Source organism: Dreissena polymorpha, chromosome 11 (genome assembly GCF_020536995.1).
Source record: "Dreissena polymorpha isolate Duluth1 chromosome 11, UMN_Dpol_1.0, whole genome shotgun sequence".
NCBI lineage: Eukaryota > Metazoa > Mollusca > Bivalvia > Myida > Dreissenidae > Dreissena > Dreissena polymorpha.
In genome coordinates this window covers 14473659-14499013 of record NC_068365.1, presented here as the reverse complement: position 1 = coordinate 14499013, position 25355 = coordinate 14473659, and the positions used below count along the sequence as shown (strand labels likewise).

The window sequence follows — 25355 nt, the reverse complement described above, 5'->3', positions numbered from 1 at the left end:
CATGAAGATGATACATTTAGAAGGGATTAATGAAATGCTTGTGATAATAAACGATGTTTAAAATGTTTTAGATACAAACAACATATTTATTAGTAATTAACTCAGTGGATGTTTGTCACGGAAACGAGTGTTTGCAAATTGTAAGCGTTCAGTTTAATTGTATAGTAAAAACATATGACAAGATTATCGTTAAAAAAACAGGATAAGACAAACATGGTTTCATTTATACAATGTTTGTAAGTGGATCTGTGTATAATTAGATTCATATGCATAATTATATTGCTTTATCATCCCCCGCCATAGGCGGAGGGATATTGTTTTGGCGTTGTCTGTCCGTCCGTCTTTCCGTCCGTCTGCCTTCCGGCACTTTTGTGTCCGGAGCCATATCTTGGAAGTGCTTTGGCGGATTTCATTGAAACTTGGTATGAGTATATATATGGATAAGAGGATGATGCACACCAAATGGCATTGTACACCATCTGTTAATAACGGAGTTATGGCCCTTTGTATTTAAAAAAAAATTTTTAGCTGAGTGTCAAATATAACACTTTTGTGTCCAGAAGCATATTGGCGGGGGATATCAATTCAACGAATTTGCTTGTTATGTTTGTCCTGCTGTACCTGAAACAGCACGGAACTTAAATGGAACTTAAATGGACATTGCAAGGTAAATATATTAATTTTAATTATTGATCCATGTGGATGGATGGTTCAATAACTGAATGAAGATATGTCTTAGAGGTTAGTATCATGGAATTATGGGCATTTTCTTAAACAAAAAGACAATGTATGGTTAACAAAATATATTAATACACTGTAGCCATTGCAAAAGCATGTGAGCCATCGCAAAGACCAAAAAAAATAAAAAAATAAAGAAATACCTACCTACCCTACCATATGTTTTTTTCAGCCGTTACCCTAACCGTACAATTTATTTTGTTTGGCCTAAAAAGACTTCCATGGCCTTTGATATTTTTTGCTATGGTGGCTCTGGGAGTCAATATGCACCCCTTCATAAACACAACCACAGTTCTGCCCACACATTCCGTGCGCATCACTAAACAGACATCGTTTGTTACCAATTAAGGATATCGATGAAAAAATTTCACAAACACATTATATTTGCCTGAATGGCAGCCTAGTACAGACGTTACCCTTTGCATGCAAACAAAAAAACAGGAAAATGTTTCTACATACCATTCTTGCTGACATTTTCATTTTAAAATTTGGAATAGTGTTAATATTCGACATATGTTCAACTTCGTCATTGTTATCGACTTGGGTTACATCAAATATCACGATGCGCAAAAGATTGGTGTACTGCGACCTAACTGATAGCGACATTTTTAGTTCGCAACATTAAGACAGTTTTCCAATATGGTGGCTAGAGCATAGGAAAGAATAACAAAGTAAATAAAAAGCAATTATTTCTTGCTTTAATGGTACCATTTGCATGAGTTTGTGCTTTAGACAGGTAAACATTGATAAGTGTTTGCAGTATCAGTGTTCCTTAGCCCTTGCAGTGGGGATCAAATTTTGCACCTTAGGACAATAGCGCATTGCAACTCTCAGCAACCCTGTGGGTTATAAAGCTGAGAGGTAAATTATTGCAACTACCCCATTGGGTCTACGAAGATTCAGACTTGCTGTTACCCTGTGCCATGCATAGATCAGCACCTCATTGCTGCAACCCTTCTAGAATAAGTGATTGTATCTAATTCTACCACGGCACGTGACTTGTTTTCTATATACAATGAAGGAAAAACTACTGTTGGTTATTACCGCAATATACCAACGGTTGTTTAAAGTGACACTTTGATTGTCCGCGCACATTTTATGAATGAAGACAACGTCATTTGATTGTAATTGTTGCGGAAAAGTGGAGGACGTTCGGTTAATATAATTCTCATTTATAACCTTTATATCGCGGATAACTTATTAATGAAATCGTGTTAGAATCGAAATAATCCACGGGTAACCGTTGGTTATTGCGGTAATATCCAACGGTATGTCGTTCCGATGCTTGTTATCAAACCACTCGGGCTACGCCCTCGTGGTTTAATTCCTACGCATCGGAACTCCATACCGTTGGTTATTACCGCAATAACCAACGGTGACCCGTCGATTATTTCTTAATCAAATGTTACTTTTACATTGTTTGGTCCATGCTAATTAATGCATCTTGCTGCAGTTCCCATTCAAAATCATTTCAACAATTTGGAGAAAATTCTCATAATTTGAAAATTATCCTTTTGTCGATTTGTTAAATGTTAAATGATTCCTGAAACAGATGCTACTGTCATTTTCAATCTTAGCATGTCTATCAGTAGTATCAGACCTCTAAATGAATACATAGGAATTTTGGAAGTTAACAAATACAAAAACACGCATGTGTTATATGTCAATCTATAGTTAAATGTGTATAATTGGACATAACAACAAAAACTGCATTGGCATTGTTTTGACAAAATTCTGGCTAGATTTAGCTGCCTGTAGTTATCTGTATCATGTACAATAATATCGTCCCTTCTGACTGGTTGATAAGAAACGTTACGTATAATGCGCATTTGCTTGTTCTAAAAAAAGTTTCTTTATGGAAAAAAAAACGTTTGCTCATGTTGTTCTTAAAATAATTTTACATTTTATTCAAAATTAAGCAGCATATAAAACATTTGATAAAGCTACTTTTAATCCATAAACAAGCAAACATAATTTTGTGTAAAGTAATTTAAAAATCATATCATCAACCTGGAATAAACATGACCCAGCTACTTTTCAATGAATACTGGAAATCATGAGAACGATTTTCGTGAAAGTCATGGATAACCATCAAATAAACAACTTCTAAAAATTGAAAAACATTAACTTTTCAGCACTTCTTGACATTTTTTCGTTTAAGTCATGATTACTATGAGGAGGGCCTAAACTATGAGAATAAGGGATAAGTGATTTATTTATCTGTAAATTTTTTTCCCTATTGGAAAAATACCTGTACCGTACCAATTGGGAAAAATTAGCATGAAAAACCTTGAAACTGTGAAAATTGGTGTTGTGAAATTTTCAGATTGGGAATTATGTATCTTTAATATCGCTACGTAAAATTGCACAAACACACTCAAATAATATTCATTATCATGCATTTTGACTTGTTCACTTGCATATAATGCACTTTTGGAATGAAATTGAAGAAATTTTCCTTCGTTTACTGGGAATTTTTCAGACGGCAAATTGGGACTTTGTAAAGCTATCATTAATCATTAAAATGCAATGTTGGGGAGTTTTATTGTGATTTTTTATTAACTGTCATATTGTGGTAGACTTGATAAAGGGATTTGCCTGTTACTTTTTGTTGTCAGCTGTTCTAATCTAATCTATGTTCATTGAGGCCATAGTGTTGGTGACCAGTCGGCACAGGCTAATCAGGGATGACACTTTCTGTCTGCCTATACTTGGTTTTTACTAAGAAGAGACTTTCTTTAATCCTTTCCCACTCAGAAGCAAAGTGAAAATGGCTATGTGCAAACAACAGTAACACGCAGTCTGTTCAGGTTTTATGCTGTTTACCGCTCACCAGTATCTAAGGGTCGGAAATGAACCTGAATCTAGTAAAAAAAGGTCTTTAATTGAATTTAACTTTCAAAAGGACTACAAATGTGTCAAAAACGTATCTAAGGGGTAAAGGGTTAAACAAAAAATTAAATGAAAACTGAAATTGTTGTCCCTAATTAGCCTGTGTGAACTGCACAGGCTAATCTGGGATGACACTTTATTCTCATGCAGTATGCCCGATTTTCACAGAACTCAACTGAAATGTGCAAAGAGCTGTCATGTGGTTACAAAGCCTTCCTTGCAGTGACTGGGATTTTGAAGATCAATTATTGCAATGTATTTCAGGTGAGCAATGTAGGTGCATCTTGGCCTTCTTGTTTATGCAGTGAAAATGGAGAATAATATTGCTGTTTAAAATAATAAATTTGTCCATTTTATTTTCTTCCAGTTTCTGGTAGCTTATTTTGCACAAGGACAATTTTAACTAATTTATGGAGAATACTTTATACCTTGGACCAATGGTATTAAGAGATGTGCTGATACACTGATAACACACTTTACATGTACCTCTGTGAAATACCACTCTGCTGACTGTTATTGGAGCTGCTATATTGCATACAGAGCTGACAGGTAGGTTTTTTGTTGTATCAAATTTATTTCATCTTATTTTATTTCTCCTTGAAAGAGGTGAAACATACAATTGTCTGTTTACAAAATTTCTGTCTGTTTGAAGTGTCTTTTTGCAGGCACATTTATAAAATGGTTGTTTATTTATATTTGACATTTTACATTACACATTTCATCAGTGCTTTATCTCTGGCAGTCCCAGCATGAATTGAGCTTTGTTTATATGAGATTTGTTTTGGGAAAACTGGGCTTAATGCTCATGCGTAAAGTGTTGTCCCAGATTAGCCTGTGCAATGTGCACTTTCGGCTTGTCAGGTATTTTTCGATAAAAAGAAGCATCTTCATAGCAGATGTCCATGCAGTTTTGGTTGAAATTATCTGCCCTTATCATCCTGTGCAGATTAATCTGGGATGAAAATTGCTTATCTGGGTTGAAAATTAGCGCACATGCGTGAAAGGCTGATATCTTTCACATATAGTCATGTTTAATCCTGCAACATGTCTTAATACAGTGTCTAGTATAGCTAAGATGTATACAGTTTCTCTCCTGGCTTCCCCTAAAAATACAATACAACTTTTAATTGTTATAACCAAAAAGTAACTATGGTACATGTATTATAATTCAACTTAGTATACACATTCAGCGATAGGTTTTCTGTCTGTCTGTCTATCCCTTCCCCTCTTCACTGGTCTATCTGTACACACAATCAATGATAGGTTGTCTATACATCTGTTTGTCGATCCTTCCTCTGTTTTTTATTACCTTCAGTCTGTCCATGGGCAAAAACAAAAATAATTAGATGAGTACATATCATAAAACTGGATCCTGCTATTACTTAGAAAGTATTGAAAATTCTTGTGCAAACCATTCATAAACTTAATTATCAACAGCTACATATGCAAAACATTTAAAGGTCAGGTCACTGGTACTAGAAATAAAAGGAAACTTAATTAACAAAGACATGTCTTATGACAATAAAGTATCCATTTTGAACCTGTTAACAGAGCTCCAGATAAAAATTTGGTTTAATTCTTATTTACTCCCTATTTTAAAAATGAATTCTTATTTTACCCCCTCGTTATAAAAGTAATGAGTCTTCAAAAATATATTACCAAATAATTGTGTATTCATGGTTTTTGACACATCAATAATTTAAAATTTTGGTTTATAGTCTTGGAAAAGCCTGGCTTTCCTTTTGTTTTTTAACTGCTTTAGATTCAGTCATTTACGCAAGAGCTTATACATTCATCAATTATTGACGAAACCATGCTTTGGGTATTTGGTTCATGAGAATCATTTTGCCATTCGACTGACTGTTCTTAGGTGTGGCTCTTTTCCTCACAGCAAACGCTTGAGTGACGTTGACTTTAAGTTTTTATTGAGCGCCTTAACGAGTCAGAATTGGGATGAAATGTTTATATAATTTGCTACTGGAACTTTTACGCATGTTCGAAAATTTCAAATTCGTGTTTTATTTTTTCAACGCGTAACTTTACGCATAGATTTTAAATCTAAATCGTTACTTAAGAAAATTAATTCGTTTTTACGCCTTTACGCATGTTATCTGGAGCACTGCCTGTTAAAACAATACAACAAGCTTATTGACGATCTGATTGTTATTAGTTACATTTTAAAATGATATTGTTAATTAGAAACACTGTAACTACTTGTGAACAATTTCAGTGTATAAATATGTGTGTACAGTTTTTAGCTTATGGTTGTCATTTTCTTGATGTGTATGAACTGGTCCTTACATCTTGTTTAAAAGTAGCTGCTTTTTTTCAAAGTTTAATGGTTTTTAAACAACTTTTATGCAATTTTTCAACAGCCAATATTTTAAGACAAATAATACAATTGAGCCTTTCTCTTTGAAATCAGGGTTGAATGCATGTACACAAGTGTAATCCCAGATGAGCTTGTGCAGTCTGCACAGGGGCATTAGAGACGACACCTACTGGCTTGTGCAGTCTGCACATGGGCATTAGAGGCGACACCTACTGGCTTGTGCAGTCTGCACAGGGGCATTAGAGACGACACCTACTGGCTTGTGCAGTCTGCACAGGGGCATTAGAGACGACACCTACTGGCTTGTGCAGTCTGCACAGGGGCATTAGAGACGACACCTACTGGCTTGTGCAGTCTGCACATGGGCATTAGAGGCGACACCTACTGGCTTGTGCAGTCTGCACATGGGCATTAGAGATGACACCTACTGGCTTGTGCAGTCTGCACAGGGGCATTAGAGACGACACCTACTGGCTTGTGCAGTCTGCACATGGGCATTAGAGGCGACACCTACTGGCTTGTGCAGTCTGCACAGGGGCATTAGAGACGACACCTACTGGCTTGTGCAGTCTGCACAGGGGCATTAGAGACGACACCTACTGGCTTGTGCAGTCTGCACATGGGCATTAGAGACGACACCTACTGGCTTGTGCAGTCTGCACATGGGCATTAGAGACGACACCTACTGGCTTGTGCAGTCTGCACATGGGCATTAGAGACGACACCTACTGGCTTGTGCAGTCTGCACATGGGCATTAGAGACGACACCTACTGGCTTGTGCAGTCTGCACATGGGCATTAGAGACGACACCTACTGGCTTGTGCAGTCTGCACAGGGGCATTAGAGACGACACCTACTGGCTTGTGCAGTCTGCACAAGGGCATTAGAGGCGACACCTACTGGCTTGTGCAGTCTGCACAGGGGCATTAGAGGCGACACCTACTGGCTTGTGCAGTCTGCACAGGGGCATTAGAGGCGACACCTACTGGCTTGTGCAGTCTGCACAGGGGCATTAGAGGCGACACCTACTGGCTTGTGCAGTCTGCACAGGGGCATTAGAGGCGACACCTACTGGCTTGTGCAGTCTGCACAGGGGCATTAGAGGCGACACCTACTGGCTTGTGCAGTCTGCACAGGGGCATTAGAGGCGACACCTACTGGCTTGTGCAGTCTGCACAGGGGCATTAGAGGCGACACCTACTGGCTTGTGCAGTCTGCACAGGGGCATTAGAGGCGACACCTACTGGCTTGTGCAGTCTGCACAGGGGCATTAGAGGCGACACCTACTGGCTTGTGCAGTCTGCACATGGGCATTAGAGACGACACCTACTGGCTTGTGCAGTCTGCACATGGGCATTAGAGACGACACCTACTGGCTTGTGCAGTCTGCACATGGGCATTAGAGACGACACCTACTGGCTTGTGCAGTCTGCACAGGGGCATTATAGACGACACCTACTGGCTTGTGCAGTCTGCACATGGGCATTAGAGATGACACCTACTGGCTTGTGCAGTGTGCACATGGGCATTAGAGACGACACCTACTGGCTTGTGCAGTGTGCACATGGGCATTAGAGACGACACCTACTGGCTTGTGCAGTCTGCACATGGGCATTAGAGACGACACCTACTGGCTTGTGCAGTCTGCACAGGGGCATTAGAGACGACACCTACTGGCTTGTGCAGTCTGCACATGGGCATTAGAGGCGACACCTACTGGCTTGTGCAGTCTGCACAGGGGCATTAGAGGCGACACCTACTGGCTTGTGCAGTCTGCACAGGGGCATTAGAGGCGACACCTACTGGCTTGTGCAGTCTGCACAGGGGCATTAGAGGCGACACCTACTGGCTTGTGCAGTCTGCACATGGGCATTAGAGACGACACCTACTGGCTTGTGCAGTCTGCACAGGGGCATTAGAGGCGACACCTACTGGCTTGTGCAGTCTGCACAGGGGCATTAGAGGCGACACCTACTGGCTTGTGCAGTCTGCACAGGGGCATTAGAGGCGACACCTACTGGCTTGTGCAGTCTGCACAGGGGCATTAGAGGCGACACCTACTGGCTTGTGCAGTCTGCACAGGGGCATTAGAGGCGACACCTACTGCCTAGACTTGGTTTTTGTTTAGAAGAGACTTCCTTCAAATGAAAAATATCATATACGCAGTAAGTGTCGTTTCTGATTAGCCGCAAATCTTGAAACACAATTTATTAAAATTAGCTTGTGCATTAAGCCCAGTTTTCCCAGAGCATGGCCAAATAATAAACTGTACACCCCTGCAAGACTGTACACCCCTGCAAGACTGTACACCCCTGCAAGACTGTACACCTCTGCAAGCGGTCCTTATAAGCATGATGGATGGTTCATTTGTAAGCAGTAAATGGTGTAAGTTTGTGGAGCAAACTACAATGCTCTTAAAGATTTGTTAATGGATTTAATTGAAACTTCAACTGGGGTAAAACTATGAATTTCCCAATTGCCTTCCAAAACAAAAATCCCAATGAAAGGTGTGTTTTGTTGGTAAATAAAATGCAACAGTTAGTAACTTTTCTTATGCAGCCCTATGGCTTCAACGTAAATTAACAAAATTTTGACCACTTGACAACACTTTATTATCAATTTTTAACTATTTGTTAGCAAAAAATCAAAGACACCAATTTCCCAATTTTCTTCCCAATTGGGCTAGTAGCGGTACTTTTACCAATTTGGCAAACAAAATTGCTGTGGCATTAGTAATGTTTGTGAGATATCTATAGTATATTCTGTGTTTGTAAAATCTTTTAGTGACAAAGAGTATACATGTATGACATAGTCAACATCTCTATTAACACAATGAAATTCTAATACTTAATACAAGACTTATTGTGTCCTCAGGATGGTGTTGTCAGATGCCAGTGGAGGAGACGTGGGTTGGAGGAAGTGGCTGATAGCAGCCTGGGCGTTCATGGAGTGCCTCCTGTTTGGAGGACTCATGTATGGATGGAGCTCCATCGTGTTTGTGCTCAAAGATGAGGGGATCTACGCAGACCTGTGTCCTTCTCAGTCTAGCATCCAATCAAATGCCACAGTGCCTACATTGATTGTGGACTTGAATTCAACTGTTGTTATAGGAAACAATACTGAGTATGGTATCACCAGTGGTAACAGTACCTTAGAGCAAAGAAGCAAGGAGTGCAAGCCTCAGGACAGCAACATGACTCTGTGCTTCACCATTGGGTCTGCTCTGTTCTGCGCTGGCTGCGCAGTGTTGGGGCACGTCAGCTACAAATTTGGAACCAGAGTTACTAGGCTTATTTCTTTGTGAGTGGAAAATTATGTATATGAGCAAAGTCATTCGGAAATTTGTGTTATCATAATGCGCAGTCTGGTCAGATGTAACATTGTCCACCTATTAAGTCACCCAAGGTTTTGTAGTCTCATTTGTGGACTGGTAAGCTCCTGACCAGGCTGATTGAGGGGCTGGTCTGGAGCTACTCTGCCAGTATGTGGTATCCTTGAAGGACCTAATTCCGTGGGGGTAAGAATCGATTTTTAAAAAGAAGTGAAAGTAAACAAACACAACACAAAATTGTGTACATACCTTGATGGAAAAATTCTTGATTTACATTTACCAAACCGAATTTGGCAAATATGTGCTTAAATAAATAAGATTCGGCTTCGTAAAGTAGCCCTGGTCGAAGCTGTCTGCCATTTTTTAGAGAGGACCTAATTCCGGTGACGTCATTCAAAGGGAAATTACTCAAACCTAATGGTGTATTTAGGCCAAGCAACTGCTATTTGCTAGTTTTTCTGTATTTTTTTTTAACTTGGAAATATTCTTTAATTTTTTTTTTTTAACAGTCAAAATATATAATCTTATTTACAATTAGTTTATGCATTTATATTTTCATTCGTTTTTTCTTCCTAATCACAACACAAACAGAGTAAAGTGTCACCCCTTCTTAGAGCCCCAACTTATAAATATTCTTTTAAAATAACTCTTTTAACAGTCAAACACATAAATAGGTTTACTTATTTACAATTCATATGTGCCAGCAGTTTATTCTTCATGATCTTCACATTCAGCAATTAAATGCATATGATTGAAAAAACATGAAAAAGTAGTCTAAGGGATACGACCAGCAACCTCATAGAAAAAATAGGTTGGCCTTATTGAAAAAACGAAAACTTCCGGTCTACTTCTACGAGTCAACTCCAGCCGGCAATGCAAACGGACTGTCACATGTTTAAAAGCGAGTTTGGGACCAAATAAAGGGGTTTAAAGGGGGCCATGAATTAGGAATAGTAGAAAACATACAAATTAAGGTGTGAGAAACATTATACACGAGTGTTACCTGTTTTGGTCTCATTTCGAGCGTCTTTTTGTAGGTGACAGTTGCGTTGGCATCTGTCAATATTCACCGAACTGCGCGTGCATGACGTCATCTTAACTCCGCGATACGAGACAAAAACAAATGTCATCGGAATTCAGACCCCCACGGAATTCGGGCCTTCGAGGATATAATTTTTGCATGACATGGGTTGTATTATACTTCACCTTGTTCTCTTGGTTTAGTACATAGAAACATGGTAGTATTAGTTACTATTTATGCTCAACTCTCATGCACATAACAAGGTGTTTGATTTATGATAATGAAATTGTTTAGGTGAACTACAAGCTGCAGAATTTCAAGTGAAAATACTTTATACTGTTTTGACTGTATTGAAATGTTATTGTTTATGAGCTAATGTAGAAATGTGTTAACATTTACTGTTGTCTTTTTTTGTTTTCAGTGTTATGTTTATAGCTGGTGCTCTTTTGATGGCATTCATAAACAAAGGTTAGTTGAAATAGCTGTCAAAAAATGTTCTTTTTCTTTTTAAGAGAATTGATAGATCAGCCCTTGCTATGCTAGATTATATGAATTCATAAAGTACATTTTTGAAAGCATTTTTGAAACCCACTACAATTAATTGACCTGGTTCTGATAACAACTACTATTTTCCTTTATTTGGAAGCATTGTTCCTTTCTCTTGTACTTTTGGCGTAATACAAGGGGGTCTTAATTATGTATTCATAATAATTGTATTGATTGCTCTCCTTAGATAAAGTTAACAAATTGTAATAGTCAGAACAAAACTCTTAACTCTGCAGTATACGAATATTGTGCCCTCTTAAGACGCTAAATAGTAAGTCTGGGAAAACCCTCTGTTTTTCAGTTAAGAGACACTTTCTTTAAATTATTTAGCTCTACTTTTGATAATTGTATAATATTTTCTTCTGGAACAAATATAATTAAGTGACATAATATTACTATATTGCTAATTTATTTTTAGCAAGGAGTTGGGTCAAACTGTCATTAAAAGCACCACTTCGTTAATTACACTTACACAAGACAAAATGGGTACCACTAATTCAACTGTTTGTTGTGATATCGATTGCACTAAAAAATTATCCTTCTTATTTGATGTAACACTAAAATATAGAGACCCTGTAATCGTGATATTTAAATGATAAGAATGCTGGTTATAGACAGGTTATTATAGCTTATTTTATCATGGCGTAATGGGTAGAATAGAGGAAAACACAAAGAAAATACATTTATCAGGTTCTAAAAAATAAATCAAACTAATCAAACGAATATGCTTGATTTTATGATTCCTTAAAATGTAATTTCATGCAAATAAAAGAAACCACATATTTCTTTCAGTTTATCAGTTTGAGCAACTTTTTCCCAAATCTTTCGTAAGTTTTTATGCCCCAGGATCGAATGATCGGGGGTTATATTGCTTTTGACCTGTCTATCATTGTATGTGTGTGTCACTGTGTGTGTGTGTGTCCCAAAACTTTAACCAAAACTTTAACATTAGTCATAACTTTTGAAATATTGAAGTAGCAACTTGATATTTGGCATGCATGTGTATCTCATGGAGCAGCACATTTTGAGTGGTGAAAGGTCATGGTCAAGGTCATCCTTCAAGGTCAAAGGTCACATATATGGCTTGAAAGTAGCGCATTAGGTTTCACAAATTGTATTGTGTTAAATAAATTAGCCTCACTCTGATGATACGGGGAATAATGCTTTAAGTGTGTTCACAGATTACCCTATTCTTATACACAGACTTAACAGGGACGACACTTTTTACTATTTTTCGTTTAAAAAAGTATTTCCTAAGCGAAAATCCAGTTTAGACGGAAAGTGTCTTTCCTGATTAACCTGTGCAAACTGCACAGGCTAATCTGGGATGATATTTTATGCACATGCATTTAGTCCCATTTTCCCAGAGACAGGCCTAAATTTTTGTCGTGTATAGTTAATAAATTCTACTGTGTGTTTCTGTTACAGATGCTCCCTGGTTGATGTTCCCCGGCCTGTCTCTACTGGGTATGGGAGGCATCCCATTACTGGTGACCAACACCCAGGTCTCCAACCTGTTCCTAGTAGGAAGCTCCACTGTAGTGGGCCTTCTTTGTGGGGGATTTGACATGTCCTCGGCTGTCATGCTTATAGTCAAGGTAAGTTGATGTTCCCCGGCCTGTCTCTACTAGGTATGGGAGGCATCCCATTACTGGTGACCAACACTCGGGTCTCCAACCTGTTCCTTGTAGGAAGCTCCACTGTAGTGGGCCTTCTGTGTGGGGGATTTGACATGTCCTCCGCTGTCATGCTCATAGTCAAGGTGAGTTGATGTTGTAAGATGGTTTACCAAGGTTTTGTTTTTATAAGACAACATTTAAGCTAGCCTTCAAAAGATTTTTTTTATGCCCCCGGATCGAATGATCGGGGGTATATTGTTTTTGGCCTGTCTGTCTGTCTGTCATTCTGTCACAAAACTTTAACCTTGGTCATAACTTTTGCAATATTGATGATGGCAACTTGATACTTGGCATGCATGTGTATCTCATGGAGCTGCACATTGTAAGTGGTGGAAGGTCAAGGTCATCCTTCAAGGTCAAAGGCCTAATATATGGCTTCAAAGCGGCTCAATAGGGGGCATTGTGTTTCACAAACACAGCTCTTGTTTACCCTCGTTGTGGGCTAGTCAGGGACCACACACTTCAAGCTTTTATTGTGTTTTTTTTTAAAGAAAGTCTTCATATGTAAAATCCATTGAAGGTAAAAAGTATGACTGTGAAGACTGCTCAGGCTTATCTTTTATGACACTTAAAGCACATGCTTTAGACCCATTTTTCTAAGAAATGTTTTGTTATATAAGATTATATTAAACCTAGCATGGTAAAGATGTTCTTTATTTTTATTCATATGTACTAAACAAAACTTTTTGACACTGAACAAAATGTCTTTCTAAAGCAAAGTTGTAATAAACATGTATACAAATGTCTTTTAGATGGTTCTCTGTAACAAAATGTTCTGTCCAATCTGTTGTACATGTTTAAGTAAAAGTTCCATTGCTATCACTGCTTCAAATTAAAAAATGACATTTCCTGTGAAACCACTTGGCTTGCTTATAAGGAAACTGTTGATAAACTAAACTACATGTATTACTTGAATAATCTAATAATCTGAATGACTTTCTACATTGCCTCATCACGATAGACTTGTATCTATATATATATATAACTGCCTACTTAGTAAAACACCTGGTCTCTAAAATTTGAAATAATGATTTAATTGACAGCTGTCTTGTATGGGGGGTTTTGCAAGGCGTGACATTTTCCTGAAAACTTGGCTTAATGTGCGAAAGTGTCATCCCAGATTAGCCTGTGCAGTCTGCACAGGCTACCGGGGTAATCAGTGACGATGTGTTTGGTTGTTATGGTATTTTTTATTAAAGGGAATCTCTTCTTATCCAAAATCCATTTTTGGCTGAAAGTGTTGTCCTTGATAAGCCTATGCAGACTGCACAGGCTTATCTTGGACGACATACCATAATTACTCTATGTTTTCGGACACTCTAAGTTTTCGGACACCCCTTTTTTTAGCAAAAATAATTATTTTCCGCGACTCTTAATTTTTGGACACACGAGTTTTCGTCCATAATTAATGTCTGTAAGTTTTCGGACAGTATATTTTACAGCACTATTTTACTAAATTTCGGTCCTGTTTTCGATATCTAATGACACTTAGATCATGGGGTTTTACAACCAGATTAACAACATCAAACATGGCAGGTGCATGCCTGAGGGAAACGGACCATTACATTTGCGTTATTGGGTAAATAACCTTGTAAACTGGTATTAAACAATGGTTTCGCCCGATAGCATAAGCGTTATGACAATTACCAGGGGTAGTGTCAATTAACAGTTCAATTATCTACGGCAATGTTACTACCCCTTCTCAGTAAAATAACTTTGACAAATACTAAACGCTTCAAAGTGTGATGCACCCTATTGCATGTTTTACGAACAATGGAAGGTATTAGACAACAACTATCGGAAATGAACAAACGAAGAATTCATAGTTTGCTTTTTTTATTGCGTTAATTACAGGTTCATACTAGCGAGTATCGGTACATCACATGCTCATTTCTGAACTCGTTGGTCAAAGTACAACCTTGTAGAAACTTTCTGTTAAATAAATTAAGCATTTAAAATTATTTAAAATGCAGTGCAAACATATATAACTGTAATTTTTACTATACGGCATGGTATTTTACAAGCGCGTTCTATTACCGGTAGTCGTTGATACAATTGACGCTATTTTTGGACACTTCAATTTTCGACTCTAAGTTTTTGGACACCTGTATTTTGTGAATATTTTTCGTATCTAAGTTTTCGGACAAGAAAAAAATTAATTATTTTTAAGTGTCCGAAAACATAGAGTAATAACGGTATATGCAGATGCCTTTTACGCTGTTTTCCCATGTTATTTTTGTTTAAACTAAAGGAAATATCTTTTTTGGTAGAAAGTGTTGTCCCTGATTAGCATGCACAGGCTTATCTGGGATGACACCTTACACACATGCATTAAACCATGTTTTCCTGAGCGAGGCACATTTCAATTTACAGCTAGCCTATGCTGGGGGCTTTGCAAGACGTGACATGTTCCTGATCATTGCTGGCCTCCACCTGCTGACCCTTGTGAGCACGTTTTTTTTCCTGCCCAAGGACTTTATTCCAAGGGCACAAACAAAGGCTCAAAGCCCTGATGCGGTAGACGAGACAGAGGTGTCTGTGGAACTTCTCAGCGATAAAAATGGTGTGACATCTTTAGTGATTTGTTCAGTTTAGTTTTTGATGGAGTCAAATGACAAAAATGACTTCAGTTGATAAAGTTATCAAATGACAATATTGATTTTAGGTTTTACAGGAATCAAATGACAAAATTGATTGAAGTTTATAAAGAAATTAAATGACAAACTTGATTTAAATCCAATGTCAAACTTGATTTTAGGTTTTACCAGAATCAAATGACAAAATTGATTTCTGTTTACAAAATGATAAAAGGACAAAATTGATTTCAGGTTTATGACAAAATTGATTTTAGTTTATAATTTTATCAAATGATGACATTGATTTCAGGTTATAATACAATCAAGTGACATAATGGATTTCAGGTTATAAAATAAATCAAGTGACAACATTGATAAAAGGTTATAAAGTGATCAAATTTTAACATTGAGTTTAGGTTATAAAGTTATCAAATGACAAAAATATGTTCATGTTATAACATAATCAAGTGAGAGAATTGATTTCAAGTTATAAAGAAATGAAATGGCAACATTAATTTCAGGTTATAAAGTAATCAAGTACTATTATGGCTTTGATGTTTTATAGAAAAGGTTTTACAACTTTTATTTGAGATTTTACAGAAAAAGTGTGACAATTTTTAGCCGGATTTTTTTCGAAAAAATCTCGGCTTATAGATTGATGTTGTCGGGCGGGCGGGCGGGCGGGCGGGCGGGCGGGCGGGCGGGGTGGCGGCGTGCTCGAAAATGTTAAAGTTCTTATTTCATGGTATAACTTTGGTATGCTTGGACCTAGAGTCTTCAAACTTGACATGAAGGTTGGCCAGGATTAACAGATGACCACTGGTCATTTCAAGGTCATTCATTTGAAGGTCAAGGTCACTGTGACCTTCAATATAAAAAATGTTAAAGTTGTTATAACTTTGGTATGCTTGGACCTAGAGTCTTGAAACTTGACATGAAGGTTGGCCATAACTAGTTAGTAACCACTGGTCATTTCAAGGTCATTCATTTGAAGGTCAAGGTCACTGTGACCTTGAATGTAAAAATGTTAAAGTTCTTATTTCATGGTATAACTTTGGTATGCTTGGACCTAGAGTCTTCAAACTTGACATGAAGGTTGGCCAGGATTAACAGATGACCACTGGTCATTTCAAGGTCATTCATTTGAAGGTGAAGGTCACTGTGACCTTCAATATAAAAATGTTAAAGTTGTTATAACTTTGGTATGCTTGGACCTAGAGTCTTGAAACTTGACATGAAGGTTGGCCAGAACTAGTAAGTAACCACTGGACATTTCAAGGTCATTCATTTGAAGGTCAAGGTCACTGTGACCTTGAATGTAAAAATGTTAAAGTTGTTATAACTTTGGTATGCTTGGACCTAGAGTCTTGAAACTTGACATGAAGGTTGGCCAGAACTAGTAAGTAACCACTGGACATTTCAAGGTTATTCATTTGAAGGTCAAGGTCACTGTGACCTTGAATGTAAAAATGTTAAAGTTCTTATTTCATGTTATAACTTTGGTATGCTTGTACCTAGAGTCTTCAAACTTGAAATAAAGATTGGCCAGTACTAGAAGATGACCACTGGTCATTTCAATGTCATTCATTTGAAGGTCAAGGTCACTGTGACCTTAAATGTTAAAATGTTAAAATTGTTATAACTTTGGTATGCTTGGACATAGAGTCTTCAAACTTGACATGAAGGTTTGCAAGCACACTTAGATGACCGCTGGTCATTTCAAGGTCATTCATTCTAAGGTCAAGGTCACTGTGACCTTGAATGTAAAAATGTTAAAGTTCTTATAACTTTGGTAGGTAAAAATGTTAAAGTTCTTATTCCATGTTATAAACCACAGACTATCATTCAAGCTTGGATCATATTTATGTGTCCAATCTATCTGCTAGAACTGGTGTGATAGAAACCTTTTGGAGTGATCATAAGGCTGTCTGGATTTCTGTGTAGGTATGTGAAAGCAAAACAATAAATAGTATTATTTCATCTAAGTTTATTTTCTTACATTTGATAATGAAATTGATGGAAACTTCAAACAATATGTTACTAATTTGCTAATAAAAAAATTGAGATCAAACTTTCCTAATTGTCAATTCAAGTTCATATTTGTGACCTTAAATGTTATTGTTGTTCATGTATATGCATGCATTCAAAACATAACACAAGGTTTGCTCATGCCTTGAAAAGTACTTACATTTCATTTTGACCTTTGAACAATATTTCAGTAATTTAAGTATTGCATTGACAAAAACACGAAAGGTACTTTCCTGTCATTTAAATAAAAAATCCGGCTTCAATGCGGTCATCTCCGACCGCGGAACTCTTGTATATTTAGGTTGTATAGTAAAATTGACACAACATTTATTTTAGATTCAAAAGAAAATATGTTGAAACTTTGATTTAAGGTTTCACAGAAAAAATGTGGACATATTGATTTTAGGGTTAACATAAATGTTATGGCAAACTTGAATTTAGGTTTTGCTTGAAAAGTGTGGCAACTTTTAGCTTTTACAGAAATGAGTTTAACTAAATTGATTTAGGTTTTATAGAAATGGTGTGACTGATTTGATTTTAGGTTTACAAAAAAATGACAACATTTAATGCAGGTTTTATGTTAAACGTTTGACAACATTGATTTTTGGTCTTACAGAAAGGGTTTGACAACATAGATATCATGTTCCACAAAAAAGTGTGATAAGTTTTTTTTAATATTTTTTTTATTCAATATAAAACATACAATGTAAATATGTGCATAAGCAAGAACAAAAGTGGTATAATACAGCGGTAATAATGTCAAACACATATTATACATGATATGCTAGTATATACTGTTTTTTTGTTTTGGTTGCCTGTGGTGGATGTTGTTATTTTTAGCTCGGCATTTTCGGAGAAAACCCGAGGTATTGTCATAGCCAGCTCGTCGTCCGCAGTCCGCCGTAGGCTTCGTGCTAAAACCTTAACTTTAGCTCTAAAATCAAAGTGCTTCCATCTACAGCTTTGAAACTTCATATGTAGATGCACCTTAATGAGTTCTACACGCCACACTCATTTTTGGGTCACTAGGTCAAAGGTCAAGGTCACTGTGACCTCTAATATTAAACTTTGCTCTAAAATCAAAGTGCTTCAACCTACAACTTTGAAACTTCATATGTAGATGCACCTTAATGAGTTCTACATGCCACACGCATTTTTGGGTCACTTGGTCAAAGGTCAAGGTCACTGTGACCTCTAATATAAAACTTTAACATAAACTTTAACATTCGCTCTAAAATCAAAGTGCTTCCACCTACAACTTTAAAACTTCATATGTAGATGCACCTTGATGAGTTCTACACGGCACACCCATTTTTGGGTCACTAGATCAAAGATCAAGGTCACTGTGACCTCTAAAAAAAAATAAAAAATTCTGACAAGCTTTCATTTATTCAAAACTGCATCCGTAGCTGAGCGTGGCACCCGTTATGCGGTGCTCTTGTTAAATGTAATCATCAATACTATAGATGAGTTGCGTAGAGTTGGGTAGAAGACAACTGGACTGGGTTATGAAAGTTTATGTGTTTCCATTTTTGTTAAAAAATATTAAGTTTATCGTTGTGTAGGGCTATTTCTTTTTCAATTTTGATCTTTAGTTTTAAATAGTTTATAAAACAGTTGAAAGTAGGTATTTGTTTTTTGTATTTGATGCTGAATATAAATATTTCATTAATATGATAATGTGGTTCACAGTGTTATTAATTTCTGGTATTTTAAAAGTATTAACACCGAAACTGATATTTAAGAGAGACAGTTTAAATTTTAATTGTTGTTTCTCAAGAAATGTTGTCAACTGGTTCCATAGAATTTGAATATGTTTGCACTCCGATGATTGTAAGTTTTGCTAAAAAGTTGAATAATATTGATTTTAGGTTGTACCTAAAGAATGTGGTAACTTTGAATTTAGTTTAAGTATGGCAAAGTTAACATATTTAATAACTTGTTCTTAAACCATATCACATGTTCATAAGCTCATGACATTAAAAAAATAGTTTGATGTTCCACAATGCAGCAATAAATGCTGCTGAAGAAAGTGCCCCTAGCAAGCCCAGCCTGCGTAGCTGCCTGTGTAAGCCTGTGTTCATCACCCACGTTATTTGGCTTTGTCTACTTCAACTGCGGTTCTTCTTCTTCATTGGCACTCTCAACCAGTACCTTAACCGTCTCTTCAAGGAGGATGCACAACAAGGTGGGTTTTAAAGACTTGGAGGCTGTAGTTTCGTATAAGAACTTGAATCTTTACCTTAAATCTTAAGAAGATATGAGCATTACTTTAGGAAAATGGGGCTAAATGCATATGCTGAAAGTGTTTCCTGGATAAGCCTGTGTGGACTAACAGGCTTATCTGGGACAACACTTTATGCCTATGCATTAAGCTTCATTTTTTCCGACGTAGGCTTATATATTCTCATCGGATTTTGTTCACTTTTTTATGGTTCAGACAAATAATTATTGTTTTGCTATTTGCTACTTTTCATCTAAGGAATTTGCCATTATTTGCCAGTATGTGTTTAACATGGTTTATCCCTTTTCTCTTGCAGTAAGCTACTTCACGAACATGTGTTTCACCATCATGATGGGTGGTCTCGTCACGTCTCCTCTTGCAGGCGTGGTGTATGACATCGTACGACGCTGGTGTCAGGGTAACTCTCGTGATAAGACTTAAACACTGTCAAAGAGTGCATTTATTTATTCTCAAATTACTGCCTAAAAGTCCTCATTAAAGGTTTCAAGAAGAGGAAAAGAAATGTATGCAAAAAAGTGCCACAATTATTTAGATGCAACTCCATTGGTTGAACCTTAGTGAATATATCAAAAACACTTCTTGTATTAAAGTGTTTGTAAGCATAAGTAAAATACACTTATTTGCCTATTTTAGTCTAAAGAATGCAGTTTTTTCCAATTTACATGGCCCTGTTCCCATTACCTTAATAGTAAAAAAAAGCACTGTTTTTAAAAAATAAATTTCACGTAAATTATATACTTATTAACTTAAATGAATTTTTCTTGAAGTGTCACTTTATGACTGCTGTATGTTCCAGATGGTAAATCCTCTGCCTATAGAGAGGTTTTCCCTGCTGCTATCCCGCAGGCTGTAGGCAGTTTGTTGGCGCTGCTACTGTCAGTCCTGGTGCTGCTGCCCTCGACCCAGGTCCTGTACCTGACCTTCATCATCATGACTGTGTTCCGGTCCTTCTTGTTCAGCATGGCAGCAGCCTTCCTTAGTGTTGTGTAAGCATAATCTGTATGCATTTACATTATTGAACAGCTACGGGTAAATATAGATTTTATTTTATTTTTAAACATAAACATAAAGATAATAAACACAAACAAATACAACGAGGCTTGCTCTGGGAAATCGAGGCTGAATGCATGTGCCTAAAGTGTCTTCTTAGACATAGAGATAACTCTGTTTATTATATACCTGTTTAATGCTTTTAACAAAATACAGGTTGTATCGATCGTTGAAATAAAAAATCCCGTATTACGCTACTCGCTGTTTCCAATTTCGTATTACCATACTAGCCGGACTTGTGGCTTGTGCTATTTCGCATCACACTCGAGGCTCCGCCTCTCATGTGATAAGTCATCGCACAAGCCACTCGAGTGATACAAACTCTTGGAACAATTTACTAGTGTAATATTCCGTATGTACTCAGGGGCAAGCCTTTACGCTTCTATCGTATTTTTGAAGGAAATCTGTTTATCAAAGATCCAGTTTAGTTGTGTTGCGCCTGATTAGCCTCTGTGGATTGCAGAGCCTTATCTGGGACTACATTTTGTGTACATGCAATAAGCAGCATTTTCCCACAGCCCATCTGATTTGATTTTGTAAAATTTTAACATTAACATATTTTACAAAAACAAAACAAGTACTTGTATCCTATTTCAGGTTTCCAAGCGAGTATTTCGGTCTACTGTATGGCGTGATGATAGTGTCTGGTGGTATATTTAGCTTTTTACAGTTTGCTTTCTTCACCTGGGCAGAGCAGTATCCAGAGGCACCGCTACATGTGAGTATCCCATCTCAGAAACTATTCCATTGAGCCCATTGTATGAGACATATTTACTGACACTTACATTGTATTGTATGGCAATCATACAGCCCTCTGACATTTAAGAAAACTGTGTGGTGTGACTGGCCCTTTATAACCTAAATTTATATAATTTTATAAAAAATTTAACCTTGTCCAATTAATTTTGAACTCCTTTAATTTCTTGAATTTCTATGTTTGGCTCAGTTCAATCACAAGATTGCTTTGTAATGATTGTCCACTTTTTCAGGCTAACATCCTGCTTTTGATACTGGTTTGTATCTCATTTCAGGCTAACATACTGCTGTTGATACTGGTTTGTATCTCATTTCAGGCTAATATACTGCTGTTGATACTGGTTTGTATCTCATTTCAGGCTAACATCCTGCTTTTGATACTGGTTTGTATCTCATTTCAGGCTAACATACTGCTGTTGATACTGGTTTGTATCTCATTTCAGGCTAACATCCTGCTTTTGATACTGGTTTGTATCTCATTTCAGGCTAACATACTGCTGTTGATACTGGTTTGTCCACTAGTTCAGACTAACATACTGCTGTTGATACTGGTTTGTATCTCATTTCAGGCTAACATCCTGCTGTTGATACTGGTTTGTATCTCATTTCAGGCTAACATACTGCTGTTGATACTGGTTTGTATCTCATTTCAGGCTAACATACTGCTGTTGATACTGGTTTGTATCTCATTTCAGGCTAACATACTGCTGTTGATACTGGTTTGTATCTAATTTCAGGCTAACATACTGCTGTTGATACTGGTTTGTATCTCATTTCAGGCTAACATACTGCTGTTGATACTGGTTTGTATCTTATTTCAGGCTAATATACTGCTGTTGATACTGGTTTGTATCTCATTTCAGGCTAATATACTGCTGTTGATACTGGTTTGTATCTCATTTCAGGCTAATATACTGCTGTTGATACTGGTTTGTATCTCATTTCAGGCTAATATACTGCTGTTGATACTGGTTTGTATCTCATTTCAGGCTAATATACTGCTGTTGATACTGGTTTGTATCTCATTTCAGGCTAACATACTGCTGTTGATACTGGTTTGTCCACTATTTCAGACTAACATACTGCTGTTGATACTGGTTTGTATCTCATTTCAGGCTAACATCCTGCTGTTGATACTGGTTTGTATCTCATTTCAGGCTAACATACTGCTGTTGATACTGGTTTGTATCTCATTTCAGGCTAACATACTGCTGTTGATACTGGTTTGTATCTCATTTCAGGCTAACATACTGCTGTTGATACTGGTTTGTATCTCATTTCAGGCTAACATACTGCTGTTGATACTGGTTTGTATCTCATTTCAGGCTAACATACTGCTGTTGATACTGGTTTGTATCTTATTTCAGGCTAATATACTGCTGTTGATACTGGTTTGTATCTCATTTCAGGCTAATATACTGCTGTTGATACTGGTTTGTATCTCATTTCAGGCTAATATACTGCTGTTGATACTGGTTTGTATCTCATTTCAGGCTAATATACTGCTGTTGATACTGGTTTGTATCTCATTTCAGGCTAACATACTGCTGTTGATACTGGTTTGTATCTCATTTCAGGCTAACATACTGCTGTTGATACTGGTTTGTATCTCATTTCAGGCTAACATACTGCTGTTGATACTGGTTTGTATTTCATTCTTCCATCCCTTGTACCTCTGGATCACCTGCTCAAGGGAGGAGAAAAAGTTCAATGTCAACTGAGGGGCAAGGTTGAAATTTAAAGATAATTTTACTGTATGAAAATAATCTTAAATTTGATTCTATATGGTAAATGTGCTTACTTTACAAATTCAGTGTTAAGTAAATTTTTCTGTTGTCATTTCATATAAAGCCTACATGATTATTGCCAAAGTGTATGTTTTTAATACCAGTTTGTTATCGTTTTTTTTTGTATCAATTGTAGATTGATATTATGTTTTTAACCTATACATGAAACTGATATTATATTCTTATTATCGTATTATCATATATTATTCTAAGTATGTTGTTAAGATTGTTAATGAGTTATTACAGATACATATTTTTTGTACTTTTGAAAAATTTCAGTACATAATATAAAGTATTTACTTATGAATCAGTATTATTTGGAATCTACATTAATTTCAGTATCAAACGAGAGTTAAATACAAATGTTTTCCTTCTCAGTGGTTTTAAATCTGGGTCCTTTGGGATTAAAATCTAACTTATTGCCACTTTGCTTGCTAAAGGCTAAAGATTTTTTTGTTTTTGTTTTTTAAATGCTAATACACATGCTTATTTGTTTGCAATGAACAATACTTTGTAATAAGTAAGGTAAGCTTTGAATAAATTCCTTGTTTTCGTTCTATATCAGTTAAAGTGAACGTGCCATATATTGTAAAGCGATCTTGCTTGGTAAAGCCATATCTTACTGTTTTGTTGTACTATGATAGTTGTATAAGTTGTATTGGATGTTTGATATTTTGTAGATTTTATATATTTCATTATATCAATTTAGCTTTAAAATTGGAATGTGCCATTCATTATTTTACTTTTATTTTATTTAGTATGTTTAATTCTAAGTATAATTTCAAAAAAATGTCAGGATGACAGCTGTATTATAATTTTATATGGTTGAGTATTATTCGAATCAACTTAAATACACTTATAGTGTGTTACCTTGCTTTTGTTGTGTACAATTGTTATATAGTACAACATTTATCAAGCTATTAGTAATGGGAGGGTTCAGATCTTAACTGAAAGATGTTTATTTATCTTTTCTTGTTGTGAATAGAAAAATATGAGTTTTTATGCCCCTGGATCGAAAGATCAGGGGCATATTGTTTTTGGCCTGTCTGTCTGTCATTCATTGTGTGTGTCCCAAAACTTCAACCTTGGTTAAAGTTTTGCAATAACTTTTGCATTATTGAAGATAGCAACTTGATATTTGGCATGCATGTGTATCTCATGGAGCTGCACATTTTGAGTGGTGAAAGGTCAAGGCCATCCTTCAAGGTCAAAGGTCAAATATATGGCTTCTAAGCGGCGCAATAGGGGGCATTGTGTTTCTGACAACACATCTCTTTTTTAATATTCAAAAGTTGAAATTCACTTTTTCAAATGCTAAGTATTGGTTTGAACATTATTGATAATTTTCACTGTGAAATGAAGTACAAATGTTGTTATCACAGAAAATGCTCTAACTTACCTTTAAAAATGTGATTTTTTAAAAAGATTCAATAAAGTTAATGTTTTTGTTTCAGTAGATTTTAAATTTTCATCCACTCATTATCATAGAAATAAAAAATCACCTATATGCGCCATTCTTAAATTTGTTAATTTCTCGGATCACCTAGACACTTGAGATGTGCCTTGTGTTATAGTGTAGTATTGTATCTGTATAGTGTAGCATAGTATATGTGAAGTGTAGCATAGTACTATTGTAGTGTCGAGTAGTGACAGTTAAGTATTTTTTTGAACCTACATTGGGCCTCATTCCATTCTAAAAAGGTGTATATTAGTCCCATATGACTGCTAAAAATTCCGAATTGAAGGTTAAGAATTATTATTTGTTTGTTCATTGCAACATTCATTTCATTTCGATATCCAGCCTTATGAGTCTAATCTTAGTTAATAAAATATTGAAAACACATTTATTCTTATTTTTATAATACCGGGTATTTGTTAAAAAAAACAACACAGTGTGCCAATTTGAGTAAAAATGATTTTATACTCATCCAAGGGCCCTGGTCCTATTCTCAAATTGGTTATTGGTAAAAAACAACCATTCAGTTGAATGGTTGTTTTTTACTGGATAGCTAGATATTTACAAAAGCATGAGAAACTGTTGTGATTTATATTATCAAATTTCTTCGTAGAGTTGTTTTAACCACCTAGTTATGATTTCCACCTTTCCATATAACAAAAGATTTTGTTTGGGTTTTCACTGTTAAATGCGAGCTGCACATTTGGAGGGGTGAAAGGTCAAGGTCATCCTTCAAGGTCAAAGGTCAAATTTATAGCTTCAAAGCGGCGCAAAAGGGGACATAGTGTTTGTGACAAACACATATCTTGTAATGTTTTTACATCAATCTTCTCTGCTTAGCATATTGTTTTAAATAAATGATTTGCAATAGCTGACTATGATAACTTTATCTTGAATTCTTTCGGAAATAATGCAGC

At 36.4% G+C, this 25355-nt stretch overlaps 1 protein-coding gene across 1 annotated transcript; it reads left to right on the top strand.

Annotated features, from left to right (window-relative positions):
- Nucleotides 1-3301: 3301 nt before the first annotated feature.
- On the top strand, nt 3302-24825 carry LOC127849501 (equilibrative nucleobase transporter 1-like). Its single transcript, XM_052382102.1, has 11 exons — nt 3302-3894; nt 3998-4179; nt 8838-9263; nt 10737-10783; nt 12290-12459; nt 14914-15103; nt 19156-19332; nt 19685-19786; nt 20186-20375; nt 21037-21157; nt 22815-24825. The coding sequence occupies exons 3-11, from the start codon at nt 8839-8841 to the stop codon at nt 22914-22916; spliced, it is 1524 nt and encodes a 507-aa protein (XP_052238062.1). The 5' UTR covers nt 3302-3894; nt 3998-4179; nt 8838; the 3' UTR covers nt 22917-24825.
- Nucleotides 24826-25355: the final 530 nt, after the last annotated feature.